The 18,811-nt window shown below is 51.3% G+C and overlaps 5 protein-coding genes and 1 non-coding gene across 8 annotated transcripts in view; 5 read left to right on the forward strand and 1 right to left on the reverse strand.

Annotated features, from left to right (window-relative positions):
- LOC136190237 (uncharacterized) overlaps positions 1-2,750 on the forward strand; it is a 47,524-nt gene extending 44,774 nt beyond the window's left edge. For both annotated transcript variants that reach the window (XM_065978336.1, XM_065978337.1), the window contains exon 3: positions 1-2,750. This exon is cut by the window's left edge and continues 44,471 nt beyond it. In XM_065978336.1, the coding sequence (XP_065834408.1) occupies positions 1-2,643 (2,643 nt within the window). In that variant the 3' untranslated portion in view covers positions 2,644-2,750.
- A 132-nt stretch (positions 2,751-2,882) lies between these two features.
- On the forward strand, positions 2,883-11,292 carry LOC136190629 (1-phosphatidylinositol 3-phosphate 5-kinase-like). Of its 2 annotated transcripts, none has more exons than XM_065978847.1 (36): positions 2,883-3,242; positions 3,327-3,787; positions 3,908-4,052; positions 4,114-4,271; positions 4,328-4,436; positions 4,494-4,610; positions 4,676-4,697; positions 4,743-5,049; positions 5,108-5,222; positions 5,289-5,351; positions 5,408-5,482; positions 5,531-5,590; positions 5,652-5,837; positions 5,893-6,117; positions 6,173-7,057; positions 7,113-7,213; positions 7,268-7,339; positions 7,398-7,569; positions 7,624-7,796; positions 7,862-7,975; positions 8,043-8,154; positions 8,207-8,391; positions 8,440-8,521; positions 8,585-8,822; positions 8,882-8,990; positions 9,044-9,139; positions 9,197-9,289; positions 9,351-9,640; positions 9,703-9,798; positions 9,858-9,954; positions 10,011-10,090; positions 10,141-10,244; positions 10,296-10,424; positions 10,478-10,565; positions 10,625-10,786; positions 10,848-11,292. In XM_065978847.1, the coding sequence occupies exons 1-36, from the start codon at positions 2,892-2,894 to the stop codon at positions 11,099-11,101; spliced, it is 6,126 nt and encodes a 2,041-aa protein (XP_065834919.1). In that variant the 5' UTR covers positions 2,883-2,891; the 3' UTR covers positions 11,102-11,292. The 2 variants fall into 2 exon arrangements, with proteins under 2 accessions (XP_065834919.1, XP_065834920.1); XM_065978848.1 differs by having other exon boundaries at positions 4,761-5,049.
- Positions 11,078-13,536, reverse strand: LOC136190630 (uncharacterized). Its single transcript, XM_065978850.1, has one exon. The coding sequence runs from the start codon at positions 13,370-13,372 to the stop codon at positions 11,129-11,131; it is 2,244 nt and encodes a 747-aa protein (XP_065834922.1). The 5' UTR covers positions 13,373-13,536; the 3' UTR covers positions 11,078-11,128.
- Positions 12,938-15,896, forward strand: LOC136190631 (uncharacterized protein DDB_G0283697-like). Its single transcript, XM_065978851.1, has 5 exons — positions 12,938-14,083; positions 14,180-14,289; positions 14,343-14,525; positions 14,576-15,580; positions 15,631-15,896. The coding sequence occupies exons 1-5, from the start codon at positions 13,595-13,597 to the stop codon at positions 15,794-15,796; spliced, it is 1,953 nt and encodes a 650-aa protein (XP_065834923.1). The 5' UTR covers positions 12,938-13,594; the 3' UTR covers positions 15,797-15,896.
- Positions 15,897-16,011: 115 nt separating this feature from the next.
- Trnam-cau (transfer RNA methionine (anticodon CAU)) lies at positions 16,012-16,099 on the forward strand. The gene is given in 2 exon segments: positions 16,012-16,048; positions 16,064-16,099. It is a non-coding gene; the product is annotated as a tRNA-Met (tRNA).
- A 237-nt stretch (positions 16,100-16,336) lies between these two features.
- On the forward strand, positions 16,337-18,747 carry LOC136190632 (uncharacterized). Its single transcript, XM_065978852.1, has 4 exons — positions 16,337-17,392; positions 17,504-17,767; positions 18,212-18,365; positions 18,425-18,747. The coding sequence occupies exons 1-4, from the start codon at positions 17,360-17,362 to the stop codon at positions 18,664-18,666; spliced, it is 693 nt and encodes a 230-aa protein (XP_065834924.1). The 5' UTR covers positions 16,337-17,359; the 3' UTR covers positions 18,667-18,747.
- The last annotated feature ends 64 nt before the right edge of the window (positions 18,748-18,811 follow it).

Consider the following 18,811-nt stretch of genomic DNA (forward strand, 5'->3'; position numbering starts at 1 on the left):
GACCTTCCCGAAATCGTAATCAAAATCGGCATTAACGATCTCAATGCCATAAAGAAGAATACCCGTCTGGCAGTGGACAAGAACAGCTCGTACCTATCTCTCACCGAGCTGGCGTTTAGAGATATGAACAGAAATGAAGTGGTTCGGGTTAGTGAAAACAACGCCACTCTCGTAACGAATTTTGTCCGAGATTCGACCGGACCAAGGCTAGTTTCCTACAACGTCAATCTAACCGCAGAAACGCTGACTTTATCTTTTGACGAAACGGTAAAGGCTTCCTCGTTGGACGTAACCCAGGTGACGGTCCAAGCGTCGGCGTACGTTCCTCTCGCTTCCATTGCCCAAAGGAGAGTGCTGACTGGCGGCACATCGTCCGTAACCGATAGCGATCTTATTGAAATTACCTTCGATTTTGACGATCTGAACGAAATCAAACGACTTCAGAGCCTGGCTGTCGGAAATACGTCAACGTATCTTTCGTTTAGCGAAGATTTTATTAGAGACATGAACGAAAATTCGGTGTTTGAAAGAATCAACGGAGACGCGTTGCGAGTCGACTACTACACTGAAGACGTCACCTCTCCCGAACTGTGGTCCTATGTGCTCGACATGAACAGCGGAGAATTAGCCCTCACGTTTTCGGAAACGATCAACGCTTCTTCCTTTGACGTTACGGCCATTGTACTTCAGTCGGCCGCTAGCAATCCGATGGGACGACTTCGTCGTTTGACGGAGGAGAGCAGGGACCTGATCCGCGTCGATGGAAGATTTGTTGCCGTCAAACTGGGATTCGCTGATTTGAATCGAATTAAGAGCACCGCCGGTTTTGCTCTCGGGACGTACGACACCTTTATCGTCGTCGAAAGTCAAATGATAGACGATATGAACAAGAACGAAGTCGAGAGCATCCCAAAGACATCAGCAAAGAAAGCAACCGACTTCGTGCGAGATTCGACCGAACCGAATTTGATCGACTTTGCTGTCAATCTTATTACGGGAGAGCTCACTCTCAATTTCGACGAACCCGTAAATTCTTCGGTGGTAGACTACACGGCGATAAGCCTGCAAGACGATTTGACAGGGACGAACTACCGTATCTTGACCGGCGGCGAGATCAGCCATTTTAACGACAGTATGAAATTCCTTCTTCAATTGAATTCGCCTGATTGGACTTACGTCAAACAGCATCCGAGTTTGTGCACTTCCAAAGACGATTGCTACGTAGCAGTGTTTCCTCGCGCCTTCGAAGATACGGCTACAATACCAAACAAAATCGTCGCACGACTAAACGGAAGTTCTGCTCTTCAAGCGTCCTCATTTACCTACTATCCTAGCCCCGAATTTGAACAGCTGCGTCCGATTGCCGGTCGACTCTCGGGCGGCACCCGTATAGTAGTGACAGGAACAAACTTTGGACCGATTGCCAATTACTCAGGCACCAGAAGGGTAGACGCTCTTATCGGCGGAATCTATGGACTCAACTCTCGAGTGATAACTAATGACACGGTCTTTGAATCGTACACGCCACGGGGAGTGATAAACAGCACGGCACTTCCTCTGAAGATAGTCATAGACGACAGCGCCCTCATTCGAATCGTACCCAACGCTTTCACGTATCTCGAACCGCCCGTCTTTACGAGTATATTTCCCGTCGCCGCGACGCGCTTTGGCGACACAACGGTCACTATTTTTGGCGATCATTTTGGACCGACTACCGATTCGGGTGCAGGCCCAGTCGTCCAAGTCCGGATCGGTGGGAAAAATTGCACGTCTGTCAATGTGACGAGCGATACGACGCTGACGTGTGTAACGCCCGTTTTGAACATTGGCAAACACGACGTCGTCGTCACTGTCGACGAAGTCGACGTACGGACGGCGAACGCTTTCCGCGCACTCGATCCGTCGACGGTGACGGCAGTGAACCCGCCGTCAGCTTATCGATACGATTACGTCTGGATAAACGTTAGTGGAACGCATTTCGGTCCGACGACACGTTCGGAAACGGCGAAAGCCGTTCGCGTGGTGATTGGAAAGAAGACGTGCGAAAATGCGGAGGTAATCGTTCACGACGCTGTAATACGCTGTCGAGCGGCGCCGCATCTCGGCCCGTCGAACATCACCGTCTTCGTTGACGACGTGCCGTCGGCGCCGTCTGAAATCCTCTTTTGGCATTATGACGATCCCGGAACCATTACTTTCCGAGAAGCCGTCTTTAACGTTTCGGAAGTGGACTACTACGGCAATGTATCGATTGTTCGTCGTAGCTACCCTCCGTACGCGTCGCCGGTCGACGTGACGGTGTGGGCGCGCGACTCGTCGGCTCGTTCGCCTTACGAATTTGTCGCATCGAATGAAACGAAACGCATGAACGCGTTCGAAGAGGAGCTCATCTTTCAGGTGCGAATCAACGCGCAGTACTATCAGCCGGAGAGATTGCGGAAGGGTCTCGACGACGACGTCGATGTTGAGCTGATCATTACCTCAATCGTTCCACGACACGGCACTGCCATAACAGATCGCATGACGACCGTTCTGACTATTAGAGCTATATGCCAGGTAGTCAGCAACAACTGTTTGGCTGATTATTTGTCAAACGGACAGGTCATCTATAAGCGTATCGACGATCTCGCTAACCAATTCTAAGACCTGACTATTTTGTGATTTTTGAATGTTTTTTTTTTGTATTTTTTTGCATGGGTCTTCAAGTTGTCTCTCTTCTATGTAGTTCTGTAACAATCTGCGTACACTGTCGCTGCGAGTGCTAGCCCGCGCGGGCCTGCTACCCGGCCAAGTGCTCACGGATTTAAATATCCATGACGTTAGCTCATGACGTTCAGTATGACGTCAGGGGTTCCGTCCGATCTTTTAGCGCGCGTCTGTGGAAACGAAAAATGGACGAATCTCGCCGACGGAGTCTGACGTCATTTGGGCCACTAACGCCCGAACCGCGAACGCGAACGGGCGGATTCTTTCGCAAGCTCTTTGCAAAAGACGCTTGGGACGAGGAAAAAGAGCCAGAAGTGGAGAGATTTCGATCGTCCACTCCTCCGCCGCGCCTCGTCGCGCCAACGAAGTCCAAAGAGGAACGAAAGTTTAAATCAGGATCAAAACTCTTCTTAGCTACAGCGACAAAGGAAATATCGGCGACTAAACGAAAGAAATCGGAATCGTTGCGAACGATTCCGCCAAAGCGAACTCTGCAGACAGTTCTGAGTCGAATCGGGAAAATAGTCGACACCCAGGTAGAAAGTAGGGCACTTCCAAACCTAAAAAATAATTTAGAAAATAATTAAATTAAATTAAATTAATTATTTTTCTTTATCAAGGGTTCAAAAGAGGAGGATCTTCGTCAATACTGGATGAACGACGAGAGCTGCAAGTCGTGCTACGACTGCGGCGGCCTTTTCACGACGTTTCGTCGTCGCCATCACTGCCGCGTCTGCGGTCAGATATTCTGCTCGCGTTGTTGCTGGGAGACGGTGCCCCTTCAGTGGGCGTACGGAGTGAAGGACTTGCGCGTCTGCAACTATTGCGCGACGATCGTCAAAGACTGTCGGCAGCGAGGCGAGCAGCACCAGTTGAAGCCTCCGTCGCCGGACAAGTCCACGAGTTCGTCTTTGACTACTGTTGCCGCGGTGACGCCTGCTGCGAGTAGGGAATTGAAATTGGCTGGTGGTAGTGCTGAGGGTAGTAAGGTGGGCAGTTCACCTGGCCGCACTGCGGCCGTTTCGCCTCATTCACGCACTGCTGGCTCGTCCGTTGATATGGGAATGTTGTCACCAGTGGGGTAAGGATGGGAAACGGGGTCCGACATTTCTGCACAATAGTTCACTAGGTCGTCGTCATCGGTTTTTTAGTAGTAGTCGACTATTGAGCTTTGTACTGATGCTAAGTCGGCTGAGTTTAGGCTGAGTTCCGGCAGGAGGGCGTCCTTGTCTTTGACAATGTACCGAAAGGGCGGCGCTGATTCCGATTTGGCGTCGTTTGCCAATCAAGCTCAGCTAAAGCAGAGCGCTCTTAAGTTTGGCGCGTCGGCTCTGCGACCAGCAAGGGTAGAGAGAGAGAGAGAAAGAGAAATATTTTCTCGGCACGATACATAACTCCAACGTTTAGGAACCCAGTTTTGATTTGTACGATATGTGGCGCCAGATAGAGCAGCCCGATACCGGTCTCATTCAAAGCCACAGACATCGACTTCGAACGTATCCAAACACTCTTATAGCCAGTGAAGCGGTCGACTGGCTTGTAGCCAACAACAAAGCCAATAACAGGTAAAACACTTCTCCCTCTCATTCCTCCGTTTAAGAACACAGCGTTTGTTTGAAAGGAGCCACGCGTGTCTTATTGGACAAGCTCTGCTCGACTCCAAACGCATTGAGCACATAAACGGCGACGTTCTTTTCAAAGACGAATACGCTCTTTACAAGCTAGGCGTTGTAAGAGCCTTGAACTACTCAAGAGTATATATATTCACATACATTTAATTATTAAAGATGGGTACAATTGAAAGCGAAGAGAAGCAAGCAGAAGACGAGAAAACGAATCGAAATCAGGACGACGAAGCCGTTCCGGAATGGTTTCGAGGAATACCGACCGTACTCGAAGACGAGGTAATTATCAGATAACGATAATTTAAAACCGCCTCGGAGCGTTCTTAACACGTTTCGTTTCATAGTTTGAACGAGCCAGTGAAAAAGGTAGCAAAGAGTCTTCTTTTCTTTATCTAATAATACGTAACGTAGGATCGCCTAATTTGAAAGAAAAACGCAGTGGTCGACTCCGACGGCTTTCTTTGGGAATCGAAGGCGACGAGGACGCGCCGATCGGCGAGCGTCGTCGTCAGGGATCGGGCTCGCTTTCCTATCGTCAGAGTCCAACGTCTTTTCTCACCGATCCCGAACAGCGATATTTATTCACGTCGCTTCACGCCGGCCAGTTGTCCGAGTTCCTCTTCCCCATTGGCGAATCGTTGTCGCTGAGCGACGGGCGAAAATCGGTTTCGACGCCGACGGGTGACGACGAAGTCAAAATTGCCGTCGATCGTCTTCAGTGAGCAAGTCGTGGGGGGCGGAAAGGACGCCCCCGTTATTTGTATTTGAAATTTTAGAGTTGCTCATAATCGTCATTTGGAGTGCGTTCTTCGGCAGCAGATGAGGATCGTCGGAGTGGACGAAGTTTGGCTTGAAACGATACTGCGCTTGGCTCGAGAAGTCAGTCTAAATGTAAGAAGGCACAAGAAAAAATATGCATATTACGTATAATTCCTTTCTCTTTTGCCTTTATATAAGGTTTTGCCGGATCACAGGCAGGGTGATGAAATGGACGTGCGAAAGTACATGAAGATAAAAAAAGTTTGTGTGACTTACTTACATTGGATTTTCTCCAGCCCTTTGACATTTTTCCTCAGGTGCCCGGTGATAGTCGTACGGCATCACAATACGTCAGTGGAGTCGTTTTTACGAAAACTCTCATCAATAAAAATGTAGATAGTGTGTTCTAAAGGCTTCGGCACTTATCTTTCCTTCTCTAGATGAAATCCTCTTTGCGTCGACCGAAAATTCTTTTACTCCACTGCGCCTTGGAGTACGAAGTAAGGACGAAACTCTGAAGAGATTTCGAAAGCGATCTCATTGACTTCCTCCTCCTTTCAGCGCGTCGAGAATAAATTCTCGTCGATCGACACGCTCGTTCTGCAGGAGCGGAGTCACACGAAAACTCTCGTAGCTCGAATCAGGAAACTAAATCCTCAAATAGTAGTCGTCGAAAAGACGGCGTCACAAGTGGCTCGCGAAATGCTTCACCGCTTCGGCATAGCCCTCGTCGTCAAAGTGAAACCGGTGAGAAATCACGAAAAAAAGGATGTCGATTTGTTAAATTATTTTTTATTTTTAGAGCGTCATGTATAGATTGTCTCGTTGCACGGGCGCCACCCTCGTGACGGCAATCGATCAGCTTCAATTCAACGCGACGAGTCTCGGAACGTGCGATTTCTTTCAACTGGTCACCTATCAATTGCCGTCCGGTCGCGAGAAAACTCTCATGTCGTTCGAAGGCTGCCCGGCGGAGCGCGGCTGCACTCTCATTATACGAGGCGCTTCAAGACAAAAACTAGAAAAAGTACGAGAAGAAAATATTACACAAGGAGACGAAGTAGTAAAATTTTATTTTTCAGGTGAAAAAAGTTCTCGGTTTCGCTGCGCTCGCCGCGTACAATTTGCGTCAGGAGATGCACTTTCTCGTCGACATGCAGGCCGTGCCGCAGCCCTTCGATCGAACCGTCTATCGGCACGTCGAAGCGCTACTTAATACGCCGCGTCGCCGTCGTTGCCGTGGCGACGACGAACGAGTTCTTTGTCCGCTCGTCGACGACTCCGCCGCCGCCGCCGTCGCCGCTCCCGCCGTCGAGAACTCGTCCCTCGTTCGCGACATATTGGCTAGCACGTTTTTCGTCGCTTCGGGTGTCGATTCCGCCGTCGACGGCGGTCCGCCGACTGTCGACGAGCTTCTGCAAGAGCGCGACGGTTTTTTGCGTCGTTTCGTTCAAGTTCTCCTTAGCACGTCGCCGTTCGTCGTCTTTCCGCTTCCCTACTTGGAAACGGTGAAGGGACGCACGTGCAACGTTCGACGATTTCTCTCCAAGTCCATTTACTGGTCCGAATCGTTTTGCACGGAACCGAACGACGCGGTCGACTGCGAGTCGAAGGGCAGTGACGTCGACGATGACGAAGACGTTTGGGTTGAGCCGGACTGGGGCGAACCGCATCCGTTCACGACGAGCGTTCTGTCGAATCTGATCGCTTCGCCGGCCAATGCGGCGGCACTCGCCGACTATAGAGCGCGCGGTGGACGCGTAGGATGTCGTCGTCGTCGTCGTCGTTCTCCCGGAAGTGCGCAGCGCCCGAGCGACGACGTCGGGGGGTTAAAGTTAAAGTGTAGCGGTAACGACGACCTTTCGTCGCCTGCTGCGTCCGAAGTCGATGGCGGCGTTTTGTCAGTGAAACGAGCAGCGCCGTACGAACCGCCTCGCAATCAGAGGACGACCAAACAACCGAATAAAGTACGTATGTCGTTCGAAGACTCCCTGTAGCACGGTAACCGGATAAATGTGTTAGGTGGATTGTTTGAATCCGGCAAATCATCAGCAACTTCATATACTATTCAGTAGCCAGTCGTCGTTGTCGGGAAATGCCCCGAATCCTTGCATTTCACCCTGGTAAATGCTAAGGCAAACAAATCTCATCTAATATATACTATGATTCTATTCTAGGATTGTAAGGATGAAATTCTACGGTCGCAATGATATTTCCTTGGGTGCCTTTCTTCAAAGATACTGCTTTCGGTAAGGAGCCACATTCCGAGACTCTCCCTCCCTCTGGACGTTTTGTTCTTGAGCGCAGGAGGCCGTATCCCTGCGCGGTGGATAATTGCAATGTCGACATGGTAAAACACGTTCGTCATTTCGTGCACGGCCGTGCCGTCGTGCGACTTCAGCTGCAAGAGCTCAAAGACCAAGCGACATCGGACGAGAATGACGTCGCCTGTTGGACGCTCTGCAAGCGATGCAAACAGGTAAAGAGAAAAGAAAAGAAGAATTCAAAATTCTCTTGTCGTTATTATTTTTAGACTTTCATGTCGCCGAATCCTTTGTCGCCCGAAGCGCAGGCGTTTTCGTTCGTCAAGTATTTGGAACTGCGCTTCTACGGTCGACAGTATCGGCGTCTCGGACCGTGCACGCATTCGCTGAATCAAGATCACATACACGGATTCGTGTCGGGAAATATTGTCGCGACGTTCGAGTCAGTGAAAAACGACGAAAAACGAGACTGGCGACGCACGTTTTTTTTTTGTTTTTCGTTTTTAGACACAGCACGATCGTTCTCCTCGAAGTCGTCATCCCCGCGATTCAAGTGACTCTCAGTACGCACGGCTACGAGTCGTTTGATTGGATGGAAGAGGTGAAAACAGTTCACAGCAGGTAGTTTCGTCGCGTTTTTTTACTTCGAATTAATCTCGCCTTGAAAAAACCTCTTGCGTGCGAACAGCTTCATCGATTTACACAAGGCCGTCGAAGAGAGGCTCGTCGATATGACCGAGAATTCGCGTCTGATTGAGGAAATTCAAGAGCAGCTCAAAGTTCACAAGAGGAGCCTTCAAGTACGTGCGTTGTCAGATATCGACCGCTCTCGTTGGCTCAATCGACGATTAGATCGAGCAAGAGGAGGTGTTGAAAAACGTTGACAAAGTCAAAAAAATGGTGGAACAAAGAAAGATGATTTCGTCGACCAACGAAGAGTCGACGGTGACGGATTATAGCGAAGTCGTGGAGGTCGTCGACGCCGTCAATCAGCTGAAAAGAGCCTGCGTCGATCGACTGAACTTCTGGAATAGAAAGTGAGAAACAGAGCGAATCAGTAGCAATATATTTCGATTTATTGACAGTTTCAACGAAATTCATTCGACCATGCAAAGATACCGACGAACGCCGACGAGTAGAATATCAAAGGTCGCTGCATATAGAGAGGTTGTCTTAAAATTTCTCCCCTGACGCATTCCGAATCACCTTTCTCGTGATTTTCCCTCGTAGGCGGACTCGCCGCAAACGCCGCCTTCCAGGCCACCACCGGAATCGACTGTCGGCAACGACGCTCCCTCTGAACGACTCGCCGAAAGCGTGGAAATGCAATCGAGCGAGATTTCGGACGACCTCGTCGTCATTCGTCGTCGCGCTAGCGCCAGCGTTTCGTATAAGCGACAGTCGAGCGAATCGGATCGCCCATCGGACGTCCCCGTCGCTGGAGCGACGTTGGAGGCTTCGATGGAGAGTGCGTACAATTGCAGCTAGGTTTTTTGATGTCGATTGAGGGTTTGTTCCTTCGCCTAGCGAATCGCAAAGACAATACAATCGAAAAGGGAAAGCCAAGGCGAATGGGATCGACGTTTTTTTCTCGTCTTTTACCTGAAGCTCCGTTCCAGGCCGTACAATCACCCTTGTTAGTAGTGGGTGCTCCTTGTTTTATTAGAAGACGATGGCGTTGATATTTAGTCCTTTGACGGAGCACTACACGTTACCGCTGTGTAGAAATTTGACGGTGGCTGTGTACGATAAAGAACCGAGCTCAATAATTGCTTACGCCTTGAGGTAAACATTAGAAAATAATCAGTGTGCAGTAGAGAACGGACCTATTGTAATGTACAGCACAAAAGAGTACGGAGAACAGCTAAAGTTGATTCAAGGACAAGAGGCTGCCTCTTTGGCAGCTGAAGTGGCTTCCGTAGGATCTGGAACAAAGTTCGTTGCCTAGCTACTCGTTGAGCGACTGGACTTTTTAAATTTTTTTTGTGTTGTATAGCGAAAAGCAGCAACGCAGTCGCGGCGTGTCGCCCAGTCTCGATGAAATCGCCGCGTCGTTTCGCGAGTTGCACTACGCTCCGTCGCCGACGGCGTTGGAGTCGGGTTCGACGACGCCGTGCGGGCCGACGAAAGAAAAGGAAGGCTTTATTCAGTCGTTCCTCAATCTATTTCGCAGCAGCGACGACAACGGCGGCGCCGACGCCGACGCCATACGCATGCCTTCGTTGTCGAGAGAGACGACGCCGGAACGATCGTTTAACGATGCGAAGGCAAAAGAGGACGTAGCGTGTGAGAGAAGGCGAAACCAGCGCAGATAGTTATTTGGCGAATGCATGCTCTTTTCTTTGCAGCGCTGAAAGGGGACGAGCCCGACGGAGGGTTGAAGTCGCCGCTAGTCGGCCCAAGCGGCGGGAGCGGGGTTGGAGTCAAAGAGCACGCCACTGTTGGTTCGTTGGAGTTGAATGCGTTCTAGAAATACCGTCGTCTTATCGGCCTACTTCTCTAGATTATAATTCCGAATCGTACAAGTTCTACTGTCAAGTTTTCTTTGCGGAAAAATTTCGCAAACTTAGGGAGATTACGTTTCCGGCGGGGGAAGAGCGGTGCGAAGCGGACGGGTTGGGAATTAGCAAAAGGTTTTCGCGATTTGTACATGCAGGTACGCTCGTTCGCTTTCGCGCTGTCGGCTTTGGTCGGCAAAGGGCGGAAAGTCCGGTTCGAAATTCTGTAAAACATTCGGTACGACAGACTGTGAGCACGTTGGAATTTTTTCGATTGTTTCTCTCTAGACGATCGACTTATAATCAAACAGATGAGTGCGCCCGAACAGCAGTCTTTTATGAAATTCGCTCCTCGTTATTTTGACTTCGTGATAAATGCTCACACTAACAACGTAAGGATCGCGCGTTCTTTGCACAGAAATCCTATGCAATTGTTTGAGTAGAAACCGACTGTGATTGCAAAGGTTTTGGGCGTGTATCGAATCGTCTTTCGGAACAACGTCACGAACGCGTCTCTTAAACAAGACGTGCTGGTAATGGAGAATTTATTTTACGGGAGAAAGATCGCTCGTGTATGCACCATCCTCGCAACGTGCGCCTATTTCATGCCAAAACCCCTCTGTAGATATTTGATTTGAAGGGATCGGAAAGAAATCGATACGTTCAGACGACGAATCAAAGCGACGTTCTTATGGACACCAATCTTCTCGAATGTGCGTAGTAGTCTATGCTATTTGCCAGAGGCAGAGAGAGAACAAGTGCGTTCTTTTAGTCGTCGTCGAATCGCCCCTGTTCATTCGCCCCCACGCGAAGAGCGTTTTGAAGAAGTGCATTGTAACCGATACGGAATTTCTCTCCAAGCAACTCGTCATGGACTATTCGCTATTGGTGGGAATAGACGAATCGCGATCGGAGCTGGTAGTCGGAATAATCGGTGAGAGCGACGAGGTTTTTTTCCGCTCGCAAAATAATAGAAACGAATCTCTTATACGTAGACTTTATTCGGACTTTCACGTGGGACAAGCGACTCGAAATGTGGGTAAAATCGTCGGGAATTCTCGGCGGTCACGGCAAAATGCCGACCGTCGTTTCGCCGGACGTCTACCGAAAGCGATTCTGCGAAGCGATGGAGCGATACTTTATCGAAGTACCGGACAAGTGGTCGGGACTCGGCGCCGTCGACATGGACGACGAATCAGCGGCGGCGGCGGCGGCGGCGGCGAAACAGCGTGAAGCAGAGTCAAATTAATAAATGAGTATTTCGTGAGTACTAAACTTATAATTCATTCCTGTGTTGACTGTCTTTCTCTATATTTTTCTCTATGAACCCTTCGGCGGTGCCGCACGGTCCCCACCAGCCGTTGCTCGGTCCGAACGCTCGCACGGCCTGCTCGCATCTGCCTTCGTATTTGCAGAATCCGCTCATGCATTGATCGTCGACGCACTTGCATCGCGGTAGCTTTTCCGCCGTCTTCTTCTCCGTCTTCTCCTCCGCGTCGCCGTTTTTCTTTCTCAGCCGACACGACTGCGATAGATGAAGATCGCCGAAGCGATAATCGTAGACGCAGTACTTGCTCCACTTGCACTCGGCGCGCCCGTAATCCCAAACGCATTCGTCGTCGACTGACGGCGGCTTCGCGCTGCCGCGACTCTCGGTGCGCGCCTGAAGTCCGGCGACCTGCTCTCGATCCGCCATCTCGCGCTTCAACTCGCGAAACGACAAGTGCTGCAGATGCGAGCTAAGCAACTCGGTTTTAACGAGCTGGAGCACGGACTCCGATTCCATGAGACCGCGATGGGGAATACTTTCCAATTCCCACACGGACGTCTCCTCGAGTCGTCGCTGGTCGTCCCAGCGAGCGTGCTCGTAGAAAACGTTGTACTGACGCGACGAATCGGGCTTGGGCGGCAACGTGTGATTGACGGCGACGTCGACGAATCGTTCGACGTCGTCGTCGCCGTAGTGTCTCTCCTGCGGCACGCGAGTCACGTTGACCCGTCGACCGAGCCACGTGTGACACCAAGACAACGACTCGTACGGCACCGTTCCGTCGCCGGATTTCTGAACGCCGTCGCGAACGCGCTCGGCGGCGTCGTCGGCCGACGCGCCGGACGACCAGCGAAGTTTACGAGGCACTCCTTCTTCGGTTAAAATGTCGTACGCGTCCCACGTGACGACGCGCTCGTGTCCTCCGCCGCCGTCGTCTGCCGGCACGACGACTTCCGACTTGCGAAGCTTGAGCGCTAGCGTCGTCGAAACGCCGACGCCGTAGGCGCAGATGACGCGTTTGACGGGCGGTCGCGGCCATGGCTTATGAAGCACGTCGGCGAGGGGATCGCGATCGTAGAAACGAAGCAGTTGCTCGGCGGTTTCGTTCATGAGAGCGTCGTAGCGACCGAGTCGACGAAAGACGTGGCCGTTTCGAACGGCGTTCGCGTCGAAGTCGTACGTCTTACCGGTTTCGGGAATGTCGACGCGAAGTAGCGGCACGCGTCGTACGACGGGATTCGTCGCGCGATAATTGTCGTCGGCGGCGTTCGGCGGATGAGGCGTCATCAAGTGCGACGAGCTGAACGTCGAGCCGAGATGACGGGCCTCGTGCATGGGAAACGCCGGCAAGCCGAACGTTATGCCAGATAGGAGTCCCTGGAGAGCTTCCGTCGAACCGAGAACGGGTGGCGCTGCGGCGATGAGCGTGTGCACGTACTCGTCGAGCCAGGCGCGATAGTGAAAGAGGCCCAAGTCGGCTTTGAGCCATTCGGTGAAATAGTGAAAGATGACGTTGCCAAGCGAGTGAGCGACGATAACCGCGCTTCCGTCGTCGTCGAAGTCGCCGTTTTTCTCCGCTTGGCGTACGGCGTGTTCGATCGTGTATTTGAGTCGGGAAAAGTAGCCGTCGCGCGTTTCCAATAGCGACGGCGCTAATCGAAAGTCATAAGGGGCGGCGACCATTGTTCGATGCGGTTCGTATCCTAGCGACGCCGCCATGTCGATAAACGATTTCCACACGCTGCTCAACGGTCCCGTAATGAATCCGGGACTCAATTCGGTGACGGCGTCGAGACCTTCGTCGGCGCGACTTTTGCACGTGGGCGTGTCGTCCTGCGTGACTGGATCCAATTCGACGCAATCGAGCCAGCAACGACGCGCCGAGAAGTACATCGCCAAATCGAGCCACGAATCGCCGCCGATTTTAAAATTCGTCAATCCGTCGCGACAGCCGCTCGTCTGCCAGACGCGTAGACGACTCGAAGCGAACGCCGGAATGATGACGAGAGGACGCATCGTCTGCGGCGCGCGTCCGTTCGCTCGATCGCGCGCAATCGACTCGCGTAGCGTGCGACGTTCGCGTTCCGTCAGGGGCATCCGTATTGCGTCGAGCGTCTTGAAAACGCGATCGGCGGCAACGTCGTCGGTCTTTATCGTCGTCGCTGACGACTCTCGATTGGTTTCGGGATCGCCGCACGCGCCTCCGACGACGAGACGGCACAGAAGGTAGAGAAGAGTCCAACTGGCCATTATTTCCGGTTTGGTTTATTAGCGTCACAAGTGTTTCAAATTTCTTTGCTTGTAGCTGATGTGTTTCGCTATCATAGATGCTACAGTAGTGAGTTCGTCGGATTGTTCGACGGGCTTCTAGAACGATTTGTCGGCTGTTGCGTAATTTTTCTTGCCTTAGCGCGCTTTTGACTCGTGCGTTCGACTGCGTTCGTTTGTGACTCGCGAAATTGCGCTTTTGAAATGGCTGAAAATGTTGTCAGCGAGCCGGTCGAGTCGGATCCCAATGCGAAGAAGTTATTTGATAAGACATCGCCTGTTGGGGCCCCTCGAGAGGACACGGACGCGGACGATTTCCATTCTGCGGACGAAGGGACGGAAAAAGAGGAGGCGGGAGTGAAAACCGAAGCGGGAGACGAAAAGAAGAAGTCGAGCGAAGAAGAAGAGAAAAGCGGTGAAATTTCGCACGACGAAAAAGCCGAGGAGACGAAAGAAGAAAAGAACGAAGACGATAACAATAACACGAACGAGAGCGAGGAAGAAGAAGTTGAGGTTGAATCACTGTCTGATGTCTCAGCAGACGAAGATGAGGATGATGAGGATGATGATGAGGATGAGGACGAAGAGGATGAGGGAGATGACGAAAACGGGGCAAGTGAACAAGAAAGAAAAGAAGAAGAAGAAGAAGACGAGAACGAGAACGAGGAGGAGGAGGAGGAGGAGGAGGTGGAGGTAAGAGCCTGTGATAAATTTATAATATTCAATGCGTAATTATGCTTGGGCTATATAAAATCAATCTGTGCTCTTTTTATTACTTTTTCTTTCTAGACGGTTGAGCAGGAGAGGAAGGAGAGGCTCAGGGATCCTTCCTATGCTCCTCGACGAATAAGTTTCTTTTTACACGACACGCGATTTTACGACGAAACCGAAATGAAACGGTTAGTGGATCATGCCATAGGCATAGCACGCCGTTCTAATAGAAAATTCCTAGAAACATCGATCCTGAGTTAGACCACAGTCGGCGACGTCGCAAATGGAACGTGGAAGACGAAGATGAAGTACAAAGGCCTGGAATAGATGCAGACAGGTGGGGACATGACCTTTACAAAGAGGAAGAGCAGGGTCCAAAGGAAATCTACGAGAGACAAACGGACGGCGATGGAGAAGAAAGACGGTATTAAATTATATGCAATTACGTATTTATGTATATTAATAATAATTAAGATATCCTCGTGGCGGACGAGGCGGTAGACGGGGATCTAGAGGAAGACGAGGATTTAGGGGTCAAACCGGTCGACATCCACGAAGTAGAGGAGGAGGAGGAGGAGACAGGTTCCATAATGATAATGATAGAGAATATGATCAAAGTAGGCAAAGAGACGATAAAGAGTCAGGATGGCGAGGACGAGGCGGCGGAACTTATCGAGGCGGCCGTGGCGGGCGTGGAAGAAACGAACGATTACCATATTATGAATATAGGCGACGACGGCAGGACGAGCCCGACGACGACGATGGAGATCGAGATCGTCGTCAAAGAACGGATCGTCGTCGCAGAGCGGACTCGGAGGATGACGAGACGGGAGAAGTGACTTTTGCGAGGCGCGGACGTGGCGGTCGTAGTCGAGGTATCGTCCGAAGTGGCGGCGTTATGACGGTGACTCCACGTCGCGCGACCGCGCCCACTCAAGCGTCGACAGGTGGAGCAAATGAAGAAATCGAGAAAGCGGAGGAGAGGCAAACAAAGCCTCAGCCGAAGCCGGATCCGTCGCCGGCACCGCATTCTCGCACTCCGACGTTTGGATCGGATGAAAGTGCTCAGACTCAGCCTCCGAAGGGACGCGGACGCGGACGCGGTGCAACGAGTTTTGGTGGTGGCGACGACGCGGAGAAACCGAAGAGATATTCGTCGCAGAGAGCCGCTGCGACGCAGAAGCCCGGCGGAGAGCAGATACCGGCGACGGTGGCGACTGTTCCTCCTCCACAACCTGTTGCCGCCGTCCCTCAGGCGGCTCATCCTATGAACCCTCCTCAGGCTCTTGCTCCCTTTTCCGTTTCCGTTGAAACACTGACGCCTGAAGAGCAGATGGTTCTTTATGAATTTCGGCATCAGGCTCAGCTGCAGCATCAGCAGCAGCACGAAGCGGTGGCTAGAGCGAAAAAGGCTCAGGCGCTTGCTTCTCAGTATAGTTCCGTACCTCACGTGATATACCCTCAAGGTTTTTCTCCGAGGTATAGAATTGATGTTTTTGGGTCTTTCTAGTAAAGAATTTCTTTTCTAGTCCTGATCCTGATGGCTCTGGCGTTCCAGGGCAATTTTATGGCGGTGCCTTTTATCCATCACATCAGCCACCACCGGGATTGCAGCAAGGGAGTGGTGGAGTGGCTGGAAGTGGTCGGCCCAGGTCTGCTGTTCCTATTGTTAGTCCGGAGAACAAGAAGAATTAATTTTGACTGTTGTCTGATGTTGTTTCTCTGCGAAATGGCTTCTGTTGCCTGTTTTATGAGTAGAGGACGAGATGTATTTGAAGTATTGTTTGCATTTTAAGTCAGTCTAGTCGGCCACTAGAAACAGGCACTTAAAAAATTTTGGTATTCTTTTTGGCGTCGTTCTTCGTTCCTAATAATAATAAAGACCACAGAAACTCACAATTTATCAGGGTGCTTCGGTAGCTCAGTCGGCAGAGCGTTAGTCTCATAATCTGCTAGTTGGGAATCTAAAGGTCGCGAGTTCGAGCCTCGTCCGAAGCACGTTTTTTCTTTTTTGTTTTGATTCTTTTTTTTCTTTTAGGAACAAATTGGTAGCTGTTAACCTTGCTGAACCGGTTAGAGTATTTTGTTTCTCGGACGAAAGTTTGATCAGTGCGCAGCGCGCTAAGACAGAGAACCCGTACATGGATGTCCGATGATGTTGTCTCTACTGTATTCCGCTTCTGCCTTTGCTTATTCAGTAACTTCCGATGAACGGTAGGAACGTTGTATACATTGCATGCGTGTGCCGCGGTCAGGGACCGCCTAGAAACACGCGACTCACCACCATGACTCATCCTCTCCCCGCCGCATACATTGGAAACCGTGAGACGACTTCGTCGTCGGTCTGAGCGTCGTGTGCGTACTGAATGATCGCAAATAAGATGCTCTATCCCATGGTATCCCCTTTCCCTAGTGAGTGTGTATCGAACAGAACCCCCACTCGCTCATGCATATATTCCGTAACCGAGCTGCTTCCTTTGCGCCCTGCAGTCATCAGCGGGGGAGTGGAATGTCTCCCCCGTCCATCGGACCTATATCTATATTAGCCAGAGGAGGGGCCCCCTTGCAAGGACCTAATCTGACCTCCCCGCAACGATCGGTCGCGCCTGCAAGTCTGAAAGCCTCGAGAACCAACTCAAATTGACAATAGGTCGTTTGACGACGATAGTTGCACGCAGACGCACGACACTCCTAATTGGTCGCCAAGCCAATGGGGCAGAGGACGCGTGCGACGCAAAGCTGCTCGATCAAATGGGAAGCACACGAGTCTCGTTAGCACCGCGCCAAATTAGGGACTAAAAAGCCCTCCCCGACTGCTCGTAGAGAAACAGGTCTGCCTATGCAGTCTTTACGCGTTCGTGTACAGCGTAGCTTGTTTTAGCGAGCGTCCCATGCCCTCGGGGTGGGAAAAAGTAGCGAATTATGACTAGTTCGAGATGCTCTGTGCACAATGGTGTCGCGACCCAAGACAAACTGTCCGATTTTAGAGCCCTTTTGCGGTGCGTTAAACGAGAGTCTAGTCGCGCGATGACGACGGCGCCGATCGATAGAGAGAGACGACGAAACGTCGTCCGGGCTGTTTTTCTCCGGGTCCAATCACGTAGGCGGTACTCGTCTTCTGATTTGATTTTATCGCGGCGGAACTGCGTCCCGGCACGAACGTACACAAGATATCGCGCTCGCCGTCGGGCCTGCTCAGTGCGATCCGATTCGTCGAAGGAGTAAGAGCGCGCGAATTTTTTAGTCGACTAATCGACGATGAAGTCGATCGCAAAGAGCGTCCAGTCTCTGGTACGTCGTTGTGGGGACGAGCAAGCCCTCGGGCCCCGTACACACTACTACTACACACACGCCCGTCCCCTCGCGACACGTGTGTGTGTGACCTATAGTCGTTTTTCTTAGGTAAGCGTCGCTTTCTCGCTTTTCGTTTTTGTCGCCGTCGCCCGCAACGTCGTCGTGCGAGCCGCTCCCAAGACGACGACGGCGTCGACGAAACTACCCTCGTCGCCGGCGTACGTCGCCATTACGCTCTACGTTCGCTTCGAAGATCAAGACAACGTTCCTAATGCAAGTGCGAGCAACTTCTTGAATCTATTGATTCGCGATGTGACGGCGGCGATCTCCAACTTCTCTGCCGTGCCGCCGAATCGTGTCATGCGGCTCAAGGTACAGCATATTTCGCGCTTATCGAAAGACGACGGCGCCCCACGCGTGCTTTGTCGCGAACGCTTGACCACATTACTCACACGCGCGATGTTACAGTACGAACATGGCCCTAGAGGGGGTGGGGGCTTTCCTGTGTGGTCAATCGGTTCTCCCAAATTATTATCTATAGACTGAATAAGTTGGTGCATGTGGGAAAAGGGCTTTCTGTTCTCGAGGGACTCATTCGACGTGCAAACCGCATCTTCTCGTGTTATTATTCCGGCATCGGTGCCGGGCGGGGGGGAAGCGATCGTTGTTTACGCGTTGCGCGAGTTGGAGCTCACCGACTTAACCAAATTAGCGAGATACTGTTTTGATTGGTGGCGAATCTTGTCGCCGCGCCACCACCGGGGGGTCCCTTCAGTCGTTTTCCCGGCCGGCTTCATATGTGCCCACGGCGTCTAGGTGTTCCTCGAAGACCACCCCGATTATGACCTCTCCGTCGCATTCGATTTGCTATTCGACGATGCTCGATCGTCACCGAAAGCGAGCGACTTCGAGAACAAATCGTTTACCATCGTAACGTCGCCGGCTGTCGTGCACAGGGCTTTGACGATCCGTAATCGAAAGTCTAATGCATAAATTAGATCGGTTTTCTGATTGGCGGTTTTCATGCAGTCTTGACGTTGCCGCCGCCTACGGCGATATCGAGTCGTCCTTCAACTGATCCTGAAGTAACGGCGACTTCAAGTTCTAAAGTGACCTCTAAATCGATTAGAAGCGGATGGTCGTCGCCGACGTCGTCTACACGAGCTCCTCCTACTTCCGTTGCTATGACGTCGACAGTGACGTCGGCTGGAGCTCGCACAACGTCATATTTTTTGGCCTTGTTACTAGCGGTTATTGGAGTGCATTTTTGACTTTTTAGCTATTTTCGCGCGTGAAGTATGCAGGCGCAATTCGTTGTGCTGAAGTATAACTAATAAATCTATTTTATTTGGCATGAGCTCCCGGATTCTGCAGTAAACATAATTACCTCACGAATGAGAATTATGTAACCGCTAA

This window comes from Oscarella lobularis, chromosome 8 (assembly GCF_947507565.1).
Source record: "Oscarella lobularis chromosome 8, ooOscLobu1.1, whole genome shotgun sequence".
Taxonomy (NCBI): domain Eukaryota; kingdom Metazoa; phylum Porifera; class Homoscleromorpha; order Homosclerophorida; family Oscarellidae; genus Oscarella; species Oscarella lobularis.